The sequence below is a fragment of the Ranitomeya imitator genome, chromosome 6 (genome assembly GCF_032444005.1).
Source record: "Ranitomeya imitator isolate aRanImi1 chromosome 6, aRanImi1.pri, whole genome shotgun sequence".
Classification (NCBI taxonomy): Eukaryota; Metazoa; Chordata; class Amphibia; order Anura; family Dendrobatidae; genus Ranitomeya; species Ranitomeya imitator.
This window is the reverse complement of record NC_091287.1, coordinates 524,140,495-524,156,466: the sequence shown is the minus strand read 5'-3', so window position 1 is coordinate 524,156,466 and position 15,972 is coordinate 524,140,495. Positions and strand designations below refer to the sequence as shown.

Here is a 15,972-nt window from a genome sequence, read left to right as displayed (position 1 = left end):
AGCAGGAAGAGGACACGGGGAACCGGCGTGACACTGAGAGCGGCGAGGAGAAATGGAGAGAGCGGGACTGATAGGAGAAGCGGCCGCAGCGTCAGAGGAGGCCGGTATGACACAGGTTTAATCATAGCAGGATCCTACCTACCTATAAATGCTGGCTTCAGCCAAGGAGAGGATTCACATTTGGCAGGTTCCCAGCAAAGAGAATCGCCTTATTGAGGCTGCTGGGTACACATCAATTGGCCAATTTATGGGCAAAGTATTATCGTTTCTTCCTATTTTCTAGAACAATAATGCAATTCATATTTCAAATACTTCATGTTTTCATGCTATAGCCCTACAGAGTGCTTCTTTATTTGTCTGTTATGTATAGCGATCGCTACTCTTAATTCTCTCGCTATTGCCTTAGAACTTTGTCATACACAACACAGCTGTCCGTGACTGTCAAAAGTAGTGCACATGTGCAATCACATAAATTCGCATGTGTAAATCTCATGAGACCATAGTTGATCAGTTCGGACAACCATCTACAAAAGTATCTGTCCATTCCTGTGATTATGTTAATTGACATATTAGGAGAGCATGTGTCAAAAGAGAGTGAATTATAAGACATCAAGTAGCTAAATAGATAATACGAATGATGACAGCAGCATAGGAGTGTACTGAACTTGTGGAAGGCAGTGACCTTTCTGGTCTTGTCAATTTGTTAATATAGACATCGATTATCTTTAACAAGAAGGTTGTAACATGTGATATAACTATAGAATACCATGTAATGTAGCAGAGAGAATTCAACTATGTCAGCAGCAGGGGAGGAGAGTGTTGATTTTCTGGGAGCCAGTGACCTATTTTTGTAAATTTGTTCTGAAAGATATTGGTAACATATGACAAGGATATTGTCACATAAGAAAATGGTGATAGAAAATGGCTGGTACATTTGATTAGAGAAGCAGCAGAGGATGAGTGTACATACCTTGTTCGAGACAGTGACCTATATTTGTAAATTTGTTACTGTAGAGAGGGATTACATGTCACAAGAATGTTATCCCATGGGAGAGACTGAGACTACCATATAGACTAAAGGATAGGTATAATTATTTCAGCAGCAGGAGAGAAGTGTGCTGGTCTTGTGATAGGCAGTGACTTATTTTTGCAAATATGTTAATATAGATATTGGTTACATGTGACAAGGATATCGTCTCATCGGAAAATGGTGATAGAAAACGATATAGCCAGGCAAGTATGTTTGATTGTAATAGCAGCGAGGGAGGAGTGTTCTGGCCATGTTGGATCCAGTGACCTATATTTGTATATTTATTAATGTAGAGAGTGATTACATATCATAAGAATATTGTCATGTGGGAGAGACTGGTAAACCACAATATAGACTTAAGGAATGGTAGAAGTGTGTTAGCAGCAGGGGAGGAGTGTTCTGGTCTTGAGGAAGGCAGTGACATGTCTATTCCAGTATAAAGTTGTAGACTATAAATTCCGTATATAACTGTCTGAAAAAAAGGGCAATGTCATGAAGTAAGAGGGACAGAATACCCAGTAGCTTATCAGATAATGGAAATAATGGCAGCAGCATAAGATGAGTGTACTGATTTTGTGGGAGGCAGAGACTTGTCTATTCTTGTTCATTTTTAATGTAGACATTGGATACATGTCACAGGGACATTATCACAAGATATTGTGAGAGTTCAATTATGTCAGCAGCAGGGGAGGATTGTGTTGATTTTTTTAGGAGACAGTGACCAAAATTCATATGTTAGTATGAATTAGTTAGGAATGCATGTGTCAAGCACATAGATGGTGAAACGAGGCACGTACTCGCCATCATAAAGTAGACAAAAACATTTCCTCTCTGGAAAATCATTTTAGGATTCTGTTGGACTGAATCCTGTGTTTGATCCCTACTTTATGAATGAAGCAATTCATTCATCCTCCAGACTTATGTAAATGGTTGGAAAGAGTCCCCAGTACACTGAAGCTATTTAATTCATATTAGAGATTATATTCCAACCTTCATGAGATTTATGCGGCTGATGGTTGGAACAGAGACCAGTGTTTCCAGTTCAGATCCAGTTCAGCCTCTCAGTGTGCTGCCCGTGTGCCTGAATCACCACCTCACCACCACTAGGGGGAGCTTATTTTTTTCAGATTCCTACAACTGCTTTTAAGTTCCATATGTAAGGAGCTCCCTCTAGTGGTGCCCGCAGGAGAAAACAATTTCTTCATGTGTTTAAAGGTGGCCTGTCACTGCATAACCAGAGTTCAAACTATGTAAGGACAATATATTGTGCGGGCTTGTGTGCTAAGAATAATCTTACCTTTACGGTTACAATCCATTAGTTTAGTTTCAAGAAATATTTCTATATCCAAATATGCTAACAAGGTGCTCAGTGCTCCCTGGGTGTGGCAAAGCATTTGGCATGCACCTTGCTAAAAAAAACAACTGAATTTCAGCTATTTCCATGCCTCCTCTTTATTGATTGACAGCACTGACTTCACAGGAGGCAGCAATGATTCTGCTGACATTTTTCACATGTGCTGATCATCAGAGTTCTAGCGCTGTGCAGAAAACAGGAAATAGGTTATCACCAGGAGGAAGACAGATTAACACATTAGCCAATATGGTGACATTCGAACAAGCACACTGCCTCGTTTGCAGCCAGGGCTGTCAATCAATTAAAAGGGGAGAGAGATAACTGGAAAACATGTAGGGGATCAGGTCATGCCCAGGGAGCACTGAGCGACAGCACCCAAAGAATTCATTTTTGCAGTGTCCTCAGGAAAATAATTCCCATCCATGGAGCCCGCACTTATCAATTTGCAGGATTTAAAGATCTGCTGTTAATCACTCACACTAGATACGACAGGACGGCCGTGGCGCTGGGGCAGGGACATTACTCAGCTTACCTACGAAGACTCAGAGGGCCGACCAAGCGCTTGGCGGAATTTTACTACACTCCATAGTTACAAAGCTGAACTGTAAAGAATCCTTCCCTCATTACTGTCGTTCACAGGGACACTGCAGCATAAATGCTCCTCCGCGAGACTGTTCATGTAATCGTGCGGATTCATCTTGTTTGCTTTCCTTTCAGGTGGTAAGGGAATAATCGGGAATGAGGGTGATCACGGCTTTATCGGTAAAATTGGTCCGATTGGAAGCAAAGGTACGGTATGTCGGTGACTGTTTTCTCTAAAACTAATAGTAAACCAGATGATAACAGAAAATGATTGAAATGTGAATATATGAACCCTCCTGTCCTAGTGACGGCGCTCATGGTTATCATCTGATAATGACTGCAGTCCCAGAGCTGCACCGCCACTAGAAACAGCAAGAAAACAATTGTAGCCTGCGAAAGTATAGTCAATATATAGTGTATAGTTGGGCATCATTGGGATGGATGTGTTTCTTGCAGAGTTCCTCTTTGGATTTCCTTTATCAATACTCCAAATTGCCAGTGTGAACCTAACCATATTCTACTCTGCTGCTCCTCATCATTGTACAAACCCAAGACTCAACTGGTGAGACATGAGCAGGACACCCGCTGATCACTGCACAGGTGATATGGAACCTCTCATTCTGATGTGGAAGTAAGCGGAGCCAGATATCCTCCACATTTTACATAAATTCTCCAAAAATACAAAGACCGAGAACAACAAATTGTAATAAACTTGTAATCCTAATATTGGTTCTGTGGCTCCACCTAGTGGCTATTCATGGCATTTCTCATGTTTTCAGGAACGTCAATCTGTCTATCTATTTATTATCCACCTATCTATCTATTATATATCTATATATCTATTATCTATCTATTATCTATATATATCTATCATCTATTATATCTCTATCTATCTATTATCTATCTCTTATCTGTCTATTATCTATTATCTATCATCTATCTATCTATTATCTATATATATCTATCATCTATTATATCTCTATCTATCTATTATCTATCTCTTATCTGTCTATTATCTATCTATCTATCTATCATATATCTATCATCTATCTATCATCTAGTATCTATCTATCATCTATCTATTATTTATCATTTATTACCGATCATCTACAGTTATATGAAAAAGTTTGGGCACCCCTACTAATCTTAAGCTTAATGTTGATAAAAAAAATTGTTTTTTTGGCAACAGCTATTTCAGTTTCATATATCTAATAACTGTTGGACACAGTAATGTTTCTGCCTTGAAATGAGGTTTATTGTACTAACAGAAAATGTGCAATCTGCATTCAAACAAAATTTGACAGGTGCATAAGTATGGGCACCCTTATCATTTTCTTGTTTTAAATACTCCTACCTACTTTTTACTGACTTACTAAAGCACTTTTTTTTGGTTTTCTAACCTCATTGGGCTTTGAACTTCATAGCCAGGTGTATGCAATCATGAGAAAAGCTACATAAAGTGGCCACTTGCAAGTTGTTCTCCTGTTTGAATCTCCTCTGAAGAGTGGCATCATGGGCTCCTCAAAACAACTGTCTAATGATCTGAAAACAAACATTATTCAACATAGTTGTTCAGAGGAAGGATACAAATAGCGGTCTCAGAGATTTAACCTGTCAATTTCCACTGTGAGGAACATAGTAAGGAAATGGAAGAACACAGGTACAGTTCTTGTTAAGGCCAGAAGTGGCAGGCCAAGAAAAACATCAGAAAGGCAGAGAAGAAGAATGGTGAGATCAGTCAAGGACAATCCTCAGACCACCTCCGGAGAGCTGCAGCATCAACTTGCTGCAGATGGTGTCACTGTGCATCGATCAACTATACAACGCACTTTGCACAAGGAGAAGCTGTATGGGAGAGTGATGCGAAAGAAGCCGTTTCTGCAAGCACGCCACAAACAGAGTCGGCTGAGGTATGCAAAAGCACATTTGGAGAAGCCAATTTCTTTTTGGAAGAATCTGTGGAGTGATGAAACCAAGATTGAGTTGTTTGGTCATACAAAAAGGCGTTATGCATGGCGGCCAAAAAACACAGCATTCCAAGAATGCTACCCACAGTAAAATTTGCTGGAGGTTCCATCATGCTTTGGGGCTGTGTGGCCAATGCCGGCACCGGGAATCTTGTTAAAGTTGAGGGACGCATGGATTCCTCTCAGTATCAGCAGTTTCTTGACAATAATGTTCATGAATCAGTTACAAAGTTGAAGTTACGCAGGGGATGGATCTTTCAGCAAGACAATGATCCAAAACACCACTCCAAATCTGCTCAGGCATTCATGCAGAGGAACAATTACACTGTTCTGGAATGGCCATCCCAGTCCCCAGACCTGAATATCATTGAACATCTGTGGGATCATTTGAAGAGGGCTGTCCATGCTCGGCGACCATCAAACTTAACTGGAATTGTTTTGTAAAGAGGAATGGTCAAAAATACCTTCATCCAGGATCCAGGAACTCATTAAAAGCTACAGGAAGCGACTAGAGGCTGTTATTTTTGCAAAAGGAGGATCTACTAAATATTAATGTCACTTTTCTGGTGGGGTGCCCATGCTTATGCACCTGTCAAATTTTGGTTGAATGCAGATTGCACATTTTCTGTTAGTACAATAAACCTCATTTCAAGGCAGAAACATTACTGTGTCCAACAGTTATTAGATATATGAAACTGAGATAGCTGTTGCAAAAAAAAGCAATTTTTATAAAACATTAAGCTTAAGATTAATAGGGGTGCCCAAACTTTTTCATATAACTGTATCTATTATCTATCATCTATCTATTATCCATCTATCATCTATCTATCTATTATCTATCTATTATTATTCTGCCACCGATATACGTGGATGAGATGTGTCTGAGGGATGTGATCACAAATCGCTATATAAACAATGGCAGGTAGCGTTACTCGCCAACCCGTGCCACCAGTCTCTATCAGCCGCGCATGGTGATCCGGAAGGATGATGCAGTGATACATTCAACAGGTTTTATTTACAGTACCTTGGTGAGAGTGAGGACTGTAGGTTAGAGCTGTTACAGAATCACCAGATAGAGATAATAGAAGCTTCAGGTTAGAGATAACAAGAGAATCCTTTCTCCAGCACATGTGCATTCCAAGATGGCACGGAGTACAAACAGGAAAAGAAGGAAAAAGATAGGAGGAGCTAAAGACAGAAAGGTGTTGTGGGAAAATGCCATAACAAATATTACAGTGTGATATAGCAACGGCCAGTAGATGGCAGCAAAGTATAACAAATACAATAAATGATAGAACTAGGTATACTAGCATTACATAAATGTCCATGTATGACTGAAAGTCTATAAGAATAAACTGAACAGCACACTCCCCGTCTGAAATCCTTGGATTTCACTATACCATAAGTCTCGAATTGGAAGTGTTTACCGGAAATACATGGAGGGATACCTCAACCTGTAAGATAAAAACAATGCATGCAATGCAACAATAACATATTGAATAACAAGATAGACGAATGTCTAGAACGAGTTCCTGAAGTAATCCAACGGATAACCCATCTTCGGATTGGAGAAGCCGCGCTAGGCCAAACTGTCTCCAACCCATTTGTAATCCAAAGGTTGAAGTTCCTTGAAAGAGTTCCTACTGATTGGATGGATAATCAATCCTCAACCGGTATGAGTAAAATAATCTCTGATATAGGCCTAATGAAAGATTTGGGGTCACCTTGCTTAGTAACTGTCACTTCTACCTTGCGTACCTTGCCATCGTTACTTGGAAAGGTTTTAGATATAAGTCCCATAGGCCATGTGCTTCTTTCCTCCTTCTGGTCTTTCATGAGGATAATATCTCCTACTTGTAAATTTGGCTTTACTTGTTGCCATTTTCTTCGTTTTTGGAGAAGTGTCAGGTACTCCCTCTTCCATCTATTCCAGAAACAATTAGCCAGATGTTGCACATATTTCCACCGTCTCTGATATTTGTTACTGGACACAGAGTGTTCAGGCGGGTTAGGAACAGTTCCAAGTTTCTGGGTGAGGAGAGTTGCCGGAGTGAGAATTGTAGGAGATTCTGGATCCGTAGATATGGGTACAAGTGGTCTTGAGTTTACTATAGCAGAGACTTCTGCTAAGAAAGTGGTCAAGGTCTCGTGAGTGAGTCTTGAAAGATTTGAGTCCATCAGCATAGATTCCAGTTCCTTGTGAAAAACATTCTGCTGCACATTGCATATCACAATGAGTTCACTCAGAGCAATGTCTTCTGCAGAGAGAGGCTTATGGCAGATATGCCAACCGTGACAATCAGTGTTACTGTCCTTATTGCGATAGCATTGTACAATGTGTACTAACCTTGCAATGGCACGAACCAGCCTCGTCCATCTTGAGAAGCGATCAAAACGCTGACAGTCTAAGCCAACCTTCTCCTTGAATTTGGTGATGAAGGTGCTGACATCAGGACGGATCTCTGGGTCGACATCTGGATCCTCAAGGCTGAAGCTGTCTTCAACGGCAGTCTCTTTGCACTGTTCGTGAAGGAACTCCGGTCCTGTCAACCAAGAAGAGCTTGCGAAGGCACCAATAGACACTGGTCTAGTAGCAAGGTCCGCAGGGTTAAGATGGGATGGGACGTGCTGCCATTGCTGGGGTTTGGAGGATTTCCTGATCCTTTCCACTCGGTTACTGACGTAGACATAGAAGCGTTTCGTCTGGTTGTATATGTAGCCCAGAACTACCTTACTGTCTGTGTAGAATTTTGTGTCATCCACGTGAATAGCTAGTTCGCTCTATATGAAGTCTGCAATCTCTATGGCTAGTATTGCCCCACAGAGCTCGAGTCTGGGTATGGTGTGCTCGGGTTTAGGAGCCAGTTTAGCCTTTCCAAACAGAAATCCAACATGGGCTTCATTATTAGAGTCTACAACCTTCAAGTAAGCGACAGCGGCAATAGCTTCAGTGGAGGCATCAGCGAATACATGAATCCGCTTCCTTTGACTTGTAGTTAGGGATGCCGGAGTGTAACAACGTGGTATGTGGATCTTATCCAAGGCGCAAAGAGATTCTCTCCATGACTTCCACTTTAGTTGTTTGTCTGCAGGGAGTGGTATATTGCCGTCCTTAATGTACTCTGAGAGTTGTCTCAGCAGGAGCTTGCCTTGTATAGTCAGGGGTGCGACAAACCCAAGTGGATCATATAGACTCTTCACCACTGACAGAACCCCACGCTTAGTAAATGGTTTTTCTGCACCACTAACCTGAAAGCTGAAGGAGTCATTTAGCAAGTTCCACCTCAGGGCTAGACTTCTCTGTACTGGTGGATTGTCTGAGCCTAGGTTCAAGTCCCTAAATTCTGCGGCATGATCATTAGGGTGAAAGGCCTTCATGACAACAGCACTATTGGAGGCAATTTTATGCAATCTTAACCCCTTAGTGACAGAGCCAATTTGGTACTTAATGACAGAGCCAATTTTTGCATTTCTGACCACTGTCACTTTATGAGGTTATAACTCTGGAACGCTTCAACGGATCCCGCTGATTCTGAGATTGTTTTTTCGTGACATATTGTACTTCATGTTAGTGGTAACATTTCTTCGATATTACTTGCAGTTATTTATGAAAAAAAAACGGAAGTATGGCGAAAATTTTTAAAATTTTGCAATTTTCAAACTTTGTATTTTTATGCCCTTAAATCAGAGAGATATGTCCCGAAAAATAGTTAATAAATAACATTTCCCACATGTCTACTTTACATCAGCACAATTTTGGAAACAAAATTTTTTTTGTTAGGGAGTTATAAGGGTTAAAAGTTGACCAGCAATTTCTCATTTTTACAACACCATTTTTTTTTTTAGGGACCACATTACATTTGAAGTCATTTTGAGGGGTCTGTATGATAGAAAATAATGAAGTGTGACACCATTCTAAAAACTGCACCCCTCAAGGTGCTCAAAACCACATTCAAGAAGTTTATTAACCCTTTACGGGCTTCACAGGAACTGAAACAATGTGGAAGGAAAAAATGAACATTTAACTTTTTTTTGCAAACATCTTAATTCAGAACCATTTTTTTTATTTTCACAAGTGTAAAAACAGAAATGTAACCATAAATTTTGTTATGCAATTTCTCCTGAATACGCCAATACCCCATATGCGGGGGTAAACCACTTTTTGGGCGCACCGCAGAACTTAGAAGTGAAGGAGCGCCGTTCGACTTTTTCAATGCAGAATTGGCTGGAATTGAGATCGGACGCCATGTCACGTTTAGAGAGCCCCTGATGTATCTAAACAGTGGAAACCCCCCAAAAGTGACACCATTTTGGAAACTAGACCCCTTAAGGAATTTATCTAGATGTGTGGTGAGCATTTTGAACCCCCAAGTGCTTCACACAAGTTTATAAAGTAGAGCCGTCAAAATAAAAAAATCGCTTTTGTTTACACAAAAATGATCTTTTTGCCCACAAATTTTTATTTTCACAAGGGTAACAGGAGAAATTAGACCACAAAAGTTGTTGTGCAATTTCTCCTGAGTACGCTGATACCCAATATGTGGGGGTAAACCACTGTTAGGGCGCACCGCAGAGCTTGGAAGAGAAGGAGTGCCGTTTTACTTTTTCAATGTAGAATTGGCTGGAATTGAGATCGGACGCCATGTCGCGTTTGGAGAGCCCCTGATGTGCCTAAACATTGAAACCCCCCACAAGTGACCCCATTTTGGAAACTAGACCCCCCAAGGAACTTATCTAGATGTGTGGTGAGAACTTTGAATGCCCAAGTGCTTCACAGAAGTTTATAATGCAGAGTCGTGAAAATAAAACATTTTTTTTTCCACAAAAATGATTTTTTAGCCCCTAAGTTTGTATTTTCACAAGGGTAACAAGAGAAATTGGACCCCAAAAGTTGTTGTCCAATTTGTCCTGAGTATGCTGGTACCCCATATGTGGGGGTAAACCACTGTTTGGGCGCACAGCAGAGCTCGGAAGGGAAGGAGCGCCGTTTTGGAATGCAGACTTTGATAGAATGGTCTGTGGGCATTATGTTGCGATTGCAGAGCCCCTGATGTACCTAAACAGTAGTAACCCCCCACAAGTGACCCCATTTTGGAAACTAGACCCCCAAGGAACTTATATAGATGTGTGGTGAGAACTTTGAATGCCCAAGTGCTTCACAGAAGTTTATAATGCAGAGTCATAAAAAAAATATATATATTTTTCCACAAAAAAGATTTTGTAGCCCCCAAGTTTTTATTTTCACAAAGGTAACAAGAGAAATTGGACACCAGAAGTTGTTGTCCAATTTATCCCGAGTACGCTGATGCCCCATATGTGGGAGTAACCCACTGTTTGGGCGCACGGCAGAGCTCAGAAGGGAGGGAGCACCATTTGACTTTTTGAGCACAAAATTGGCTGTCGTGTTTGGAGACCCCCTGATGTACCTAAACAGTGGAAACCCCCCAATTCTAGCTCCAACCCTAACCCCAACACACCCCTAACCCTAATCCCAACCTGATCCATAATCCTAATCACTAACCCTAACCATAATCACAACCCTTACCCCAAAACAACCCTAATGTCAACCCTAACCATAACCCTAATCAAAACCCTAAATCCAACACACCCCTAATCCTAATCTCAACCCTAACCTCAAACCTAACCCTAATCCCAATACACCCCTAATCACAACCCTAACCTTAACCCTAATCCCAAACCTAACCCTAATCCCAAGCTTAACCCTAATGCCAACCCTAACCCTAATACCAACCCTAATCCAAACCCTAACCCTAATCCCAACTCTAACCCTAACTTTAGCCCCAACCCTAGCCCCAACTTCAGCCCCAACCCTAACCTTAACCCTAATCCCAAACCTAACCCTAATCCCAAGCTTAACCCTAATGCCAACCCTAACCCTAATACCAACCCTAATCCAAACCCTAACCCTAATCCCAACTCTAACCCTAACTTTAGCCCCAACCCTAGCCCCAACTTCAGCCCCAACCCTAAGGCTACTTTCACACTTGCATCGTTTGGCATCCGTCGCAATCCGTTGTTTTGGACAAAAAACGGATTCTCCAAATGTGCCCGCAGGATGCGTTTTTTGCCCATAGACTTGTATTGCCGACGGATCGTGACGGATGGCCACACGTCGCGTCCGTCGTGCACTGGATCAGTTGTGTTTTGGCGGACCGTCGGCACAAAAAAACGTTCAATGAAACGTTTTTTTGTACGTCGCATCCGCCATTTCTGACCGCGTATGCGTGGCCGTAACTCCGCCCCCTCCTCCCCAGGACATAGATTGGGCAGCGGATGCGTTGAAAAACTACAGCCGCTGCTCACGTTGTGCACAATTTTCATAACGTGCGTCGGTATGTCGGGCCGACGCATTGCGACGGCCCCGTACCGACGTAAGTGTGAAAGAAGCCTAACCCTAAATTTAGCCCCAACCCTAACCCTAAATTTAGCCCCAACCCTAACCCTAGCCCTAACCCTAGCCCTAACCCTAGCCCTAACCCTACCCCTACCCCTAACCCTAATTTTAGCCCCAACTGCTGTTCTCCTGCCGGCCAGCAGATGGAGACAGATGGCGGGCGCACTGCGCATGCGCCCGCCATTTTCTTTTGCCGGCGGCCAGGAGGAGCAGCAGGAGGATCCAGGGACACAGGTGAGTATGATAGGGTCCCCGAATCCCCCTATTTCTCTGTCCTCTGATGTGCGATCACATCAGAGGACAGAGAATTACACTTTACTTTTTTTTTTTGCGATCGCCGGTAAACAGTTAATTACCGGCGATCGCAAAACGGGGGTTGGTAAAACCGACCCCGATCATGCTCTTTGGGGTCTCGGCTACCCCCGGCAGCCGAGACCCCAAAGATTCTCGCGGGGCCGGCCGGCGGGCGCACTGCGCATGCACCTGCCATTTTGAAGATGGCGGCGCCCACCGGGAGCCACGAGGAGCATCGGGGGAGACAGGTGAGTATTGGGGGGCCACCTGGGACCCCTTTTCTCTGTCCTCCGATGTGCGATCACATCGGAGGACAGAGAAATTAAAAAAGATCGCTTTTTTTTTTTTTTTTTTTGCGATCGCCGGTAAACGGTTAATTACCGGCGATCGCAAATGCGGGGTGGGTAAAAACCACCCCGAATCATGTTCTCTGGGGTCTCGGCTACCCCCGGCAGCCGAGACCCCGGAGAAAATCCGACTCTGGGGGGCGCTATTCACTTTTTCCACAGTGCCGTTAATTAACGGCGCTGTGGTTTAAGTACCCTTAGCGGCCGCCGTTAAAAGGCGTATCGGCGGTCGCTAAGGGGTTAAATGAGCTTTAGAAAGCATACCTTGTGTCCGTTGGAACAGATCTATGGCTTCCTCCACTATAGGAAGGGATTTAAGACCGTCGTCCACGTAGAAGTCCTTTTCAACGAACTGTTGGGCATCCTTCCCGAACTCCGCAGCACCATCGGAGGCGGTCCTACGTAGGCCGTATGTAGCGACTGCAGGAGAAGGACTGTTTCCGAAAACGTGCACCTTCATGCGGTACTCGATCATTTCCTTGTTGGTGTCGTTGTCTCGGTGCCATAGAAAACGGAGATAATTTCTGTGATCTTGTTGCACGATGAAACAATGGAACATTTGTTCGATGTCGGCGGTAATGGCGACCGGTTCCTTTCTGAATCTCATGAGCACTCCCACCAGGTTGTTAGTCAGGTTCGGACCAGTGAGGAGAACGTCATTCAGAGATACGCCGTCATGTTTAGCGCTTGAATCGAACACCACTCTGATTTGTTTCGGCTTTCTTGGATGATACACTCCAAAGGCAGGGAGATACCAGCATTCTTCGTCAGCTTGCAATGGTGGAGCTGGCTCTGCATGGTCATTGCGAAATATCTTGTCCATAAAGGCTATGAAATGTTCCTTCATGTCAGGCTTGTTCCTTAATGTTCTCTGCAGTGAGATGAATCTAGATAAGGCCTGTTCTCTGTTGTTAGGAAGCCTGGTCCTTGAAGCCTTGAAGGGTAAGGGAGCAACCCAGCGGTCCGATTCATTTTTGAAGAATCCACTGTCCATAATTTTAAGAAACTCCTTGTCTTCTATGGATAAGGCGACTTTGTTGTCATCTTTTGTTGTGTGAAACACTGTTCTCCCTAAGTCATCACCGTAGGGAGTGGGAATGATGTCAGGCTCCTGGATGCAATCAGAGAACCTCTCTTTCACTTTGTAGTGATGAAGGCATGGCTTAAAGTGAGTTGCGCGACCATTTTGGAGCACATACGTTTTACAGGCGTTGACTTCGGATGCCTTGTGACTCCTATCCAGACATACATCGCCCACGATTACCCAGCCTAGGTCGAGTCTTTGGGCGTATGGAGCATCATCTGAGCCGTTGCATTGTTGGCGTACCTTGTGGACCTTCAGAATCTCCCTTCCGAGTAGGATTAGAATATCAGCATTCATGTCCAGAGGAGGAATTTCATTAGTCAGGTGCCTCAAGTGGCGATGATGAAGTGCGGCTTCTGGAGTGGGAATCTCCTCCCTGTTATCAGGTATCTGGTCACATTCAATTAGGGTTGGCAAGGGTATATGCACGTTTCCCTTGATTGAAGAGACTATGTACCCAGAGGCTCTCCTGCCAGAAGTCTCAATACGACCAGAGCAGGTGTTAAGGGTGTATGGAGTCGTTTGTCCCTTTATGTTGAAGATCTCAAAGAATTTGGGCCTTGCTAGAGATCGGTTACTTTGCTCATCCATTATGGCATACATTTTGGAGGCCTTGTCGGGTTGTCCTTCTGGATAGACCTTAATCAGACATACCTTGGCACAGCATTTAGGATCAGTCCCTTCTCCACATACCTCAGTACATGAGGAGGAAACAGCGGTTGCAGTTGGGTCGGGGACCTGTGGCTCCCCGCCATGCTTTTGAGCAGGATTAGATGCTGCCGAAGGTTGTGAGTTGTGTGGAGCTGGCGTGGGATGCATGGCTGTGACGTGTTTATCACTGCTGCATTCAGTGCACTTAATGGCGGCCTTACAGTCCTTAGCGAGGTGGTCTGAGGAGGTGCAACACTTATAACATATCCTGTTGTGAATTCTGTGGCAGAGCTCCCTCTTGTGGTCACAAGTGGTACTTCGGCTGATTCTCTCTATGAGCTTCCGTTGGTGGAGGAAAGTGGTACTGCGGCTTCTGAGTTTCCTTCCTCAGGTGATGTGGTGAAGTCGTTAGGTGCTGCTCTATTTAACTCCACCTAGTGCTTTGATCCTGGCCTCCAGTCAATGTTCTAGTATTGGACTTGCTTCCTCCTGGATCGTTCCTGTGGCCTGCTGCTCTGCATAGCTAAGTTTCGCTTGTGTTTTTTTTGTTATCTGTTTTTTCTGTCCAGCTTGCTTTTTTGGTTTTTCTTGCCTGCTGGAAGCTCTGGGACGCAGAGGGTGTACCTCCGTGCCGTTAGTCGGTACGGAGGGTCTTTTTGCCCCCTTTGCGTGGTTGTTTCTAGGGTTTTGTGTTGACCGCAAAGTTACCTTTCTATCCTCGCTCTGTTCAGAAAGTCGGGCCTCACTTTGCTAAATCTATTTCATCTCTACGTTTGTCTTTTCATCTTAACTCACAGTCATTATATGTGGGGGCTGCCTTATCCTTTGGGGTATTTCTCTGAGGCAAGGTAGGCTTATTTTCTATCTTCAGGCTAGCTAGTTTCTCAGGCTGTGCCGAGTTGCATAGGGAGCGTTAGGCGCAATCCACGGCTGCCTCTAGTGTGGTTGGAGAGGATTAGGGATTGCGGTCAGCAGAGTTCCCACGTCTCAGAGCTCGTTCTATGTTTTTGGGTTTTGTCAGGTCACTGTATGTGCTCTGACTTCTATGTCCATTGTGGTACTGAATTACCAAATCACAACAATATCCCAAGCTCCTTGAGGGTATCTTTACGCTCCTGCAAATTCCTTGCTCTGAATCAACGGCATTCTTTAAGTGGGTGAGGCCTTTTGTGGATAGGGCACATACGGTTACTGTCCATGACTTTAGGAGCAACATTATTTGTCTTAGTGAAGGCAGGTGTAGTAAGTGGAACATCAGTCTTTCTCACAGATACTGTGTTCCTTGAATCTCTACGTTTGGCAATGTTATCATACCTTGTAGATGATGATGCTGGTGGAGTAGGCTCAGTGAAGTCGAAGCTGGGATCATTCTTCTTCCGAGCTTGGTCACTGATGAACCTGGAAAAATATGAAAAGGGGGGAAAGGACACATCATGCTGCCTTTTATACTGTGAGCCATGGTCTGCCCATTTATCCTGCATGCCGTGTGGCAACTTGGACACTATTGGATTAACGCCATGAGCAGTATCTAGGTAGCTCAGTCCTGAGAGACGTGGGTCTAATTTTGCCAATTCTATTTCCTTTAGCAGGTCGCTCAGATCTTGAAGTTTTCTATTGTCCTTGTTAGTTATCTTTGGGAAGGTTTGCAGTCTTTTAAATAAGGCACATTCTATAGCTTCTGAGCTGCCTTAGGTTTGTTCCAGTCTCTCCCAGGCTGCAATAAGACCTGCATCTGAATAGTCCACATGAACTGCCCTTATTGTCTTTATGCGCTCTGCTGATTCAGGGCCTAACCAGTTAACAAGCAAATCCAGTTGTTCCTTGCCGGTGAGATTAAGGTCTTGGATCACGGCTTGAAAGGCGGATTTCCAGGCTCTATAATTCTCAGCACGATCATCAAACTTTGAGAGACTAATGTTTATTAACTCCCGGCGACTCATGTATCTGGCAAAGTCAGACATGTCTGATCTCCCGGTCATTGTTGCAGGATGAACTTGTGGTATCCGTAGGGAATGTAAGTTCTCTGGCTTATATGACTGCGACAAATCAGGACAAAATGATGTGGCATAAGGGTTAAACTGCGGTTTAGTCTCTATAGGGTCCGCTGGCTGTGGCCTAAATTGTGAGTTAGTGCTGGAAGTTACCTTGTCGGCAGTAGGTGGCGACATTTCTTGACTTGCGGGCGCATCCGTGTTAGAAACTGGAGGTGGTGCTGGTGCAGATGTTAGATGTCTTAGCACGTAGTCAG

At 43.6% G+C, this 15,972-nt stretch overlaps 1 protein-coding gene across 1 annotated transcript in view; it reads left to right on the top strand.

The window, feature by feature from the left end:
* The window catches only part of COLEC10 (collectin subfamily member 10), a 121,173-nt gene that overhangs the window by 89,978 nt on the left and 15,223 nt on the right, over positions 1-15,972 (top strand). The window contains exon 4 of the mRNA XM_069731827.1: positions 3,102-3,173. Coding sequence (XP_069587928.1) covers positions 3,102-3,173 — 72 coding nt within the window. The remainder of the gene's footprint in view (positions 1-3,101; positions 3,174-15,972) is intronic.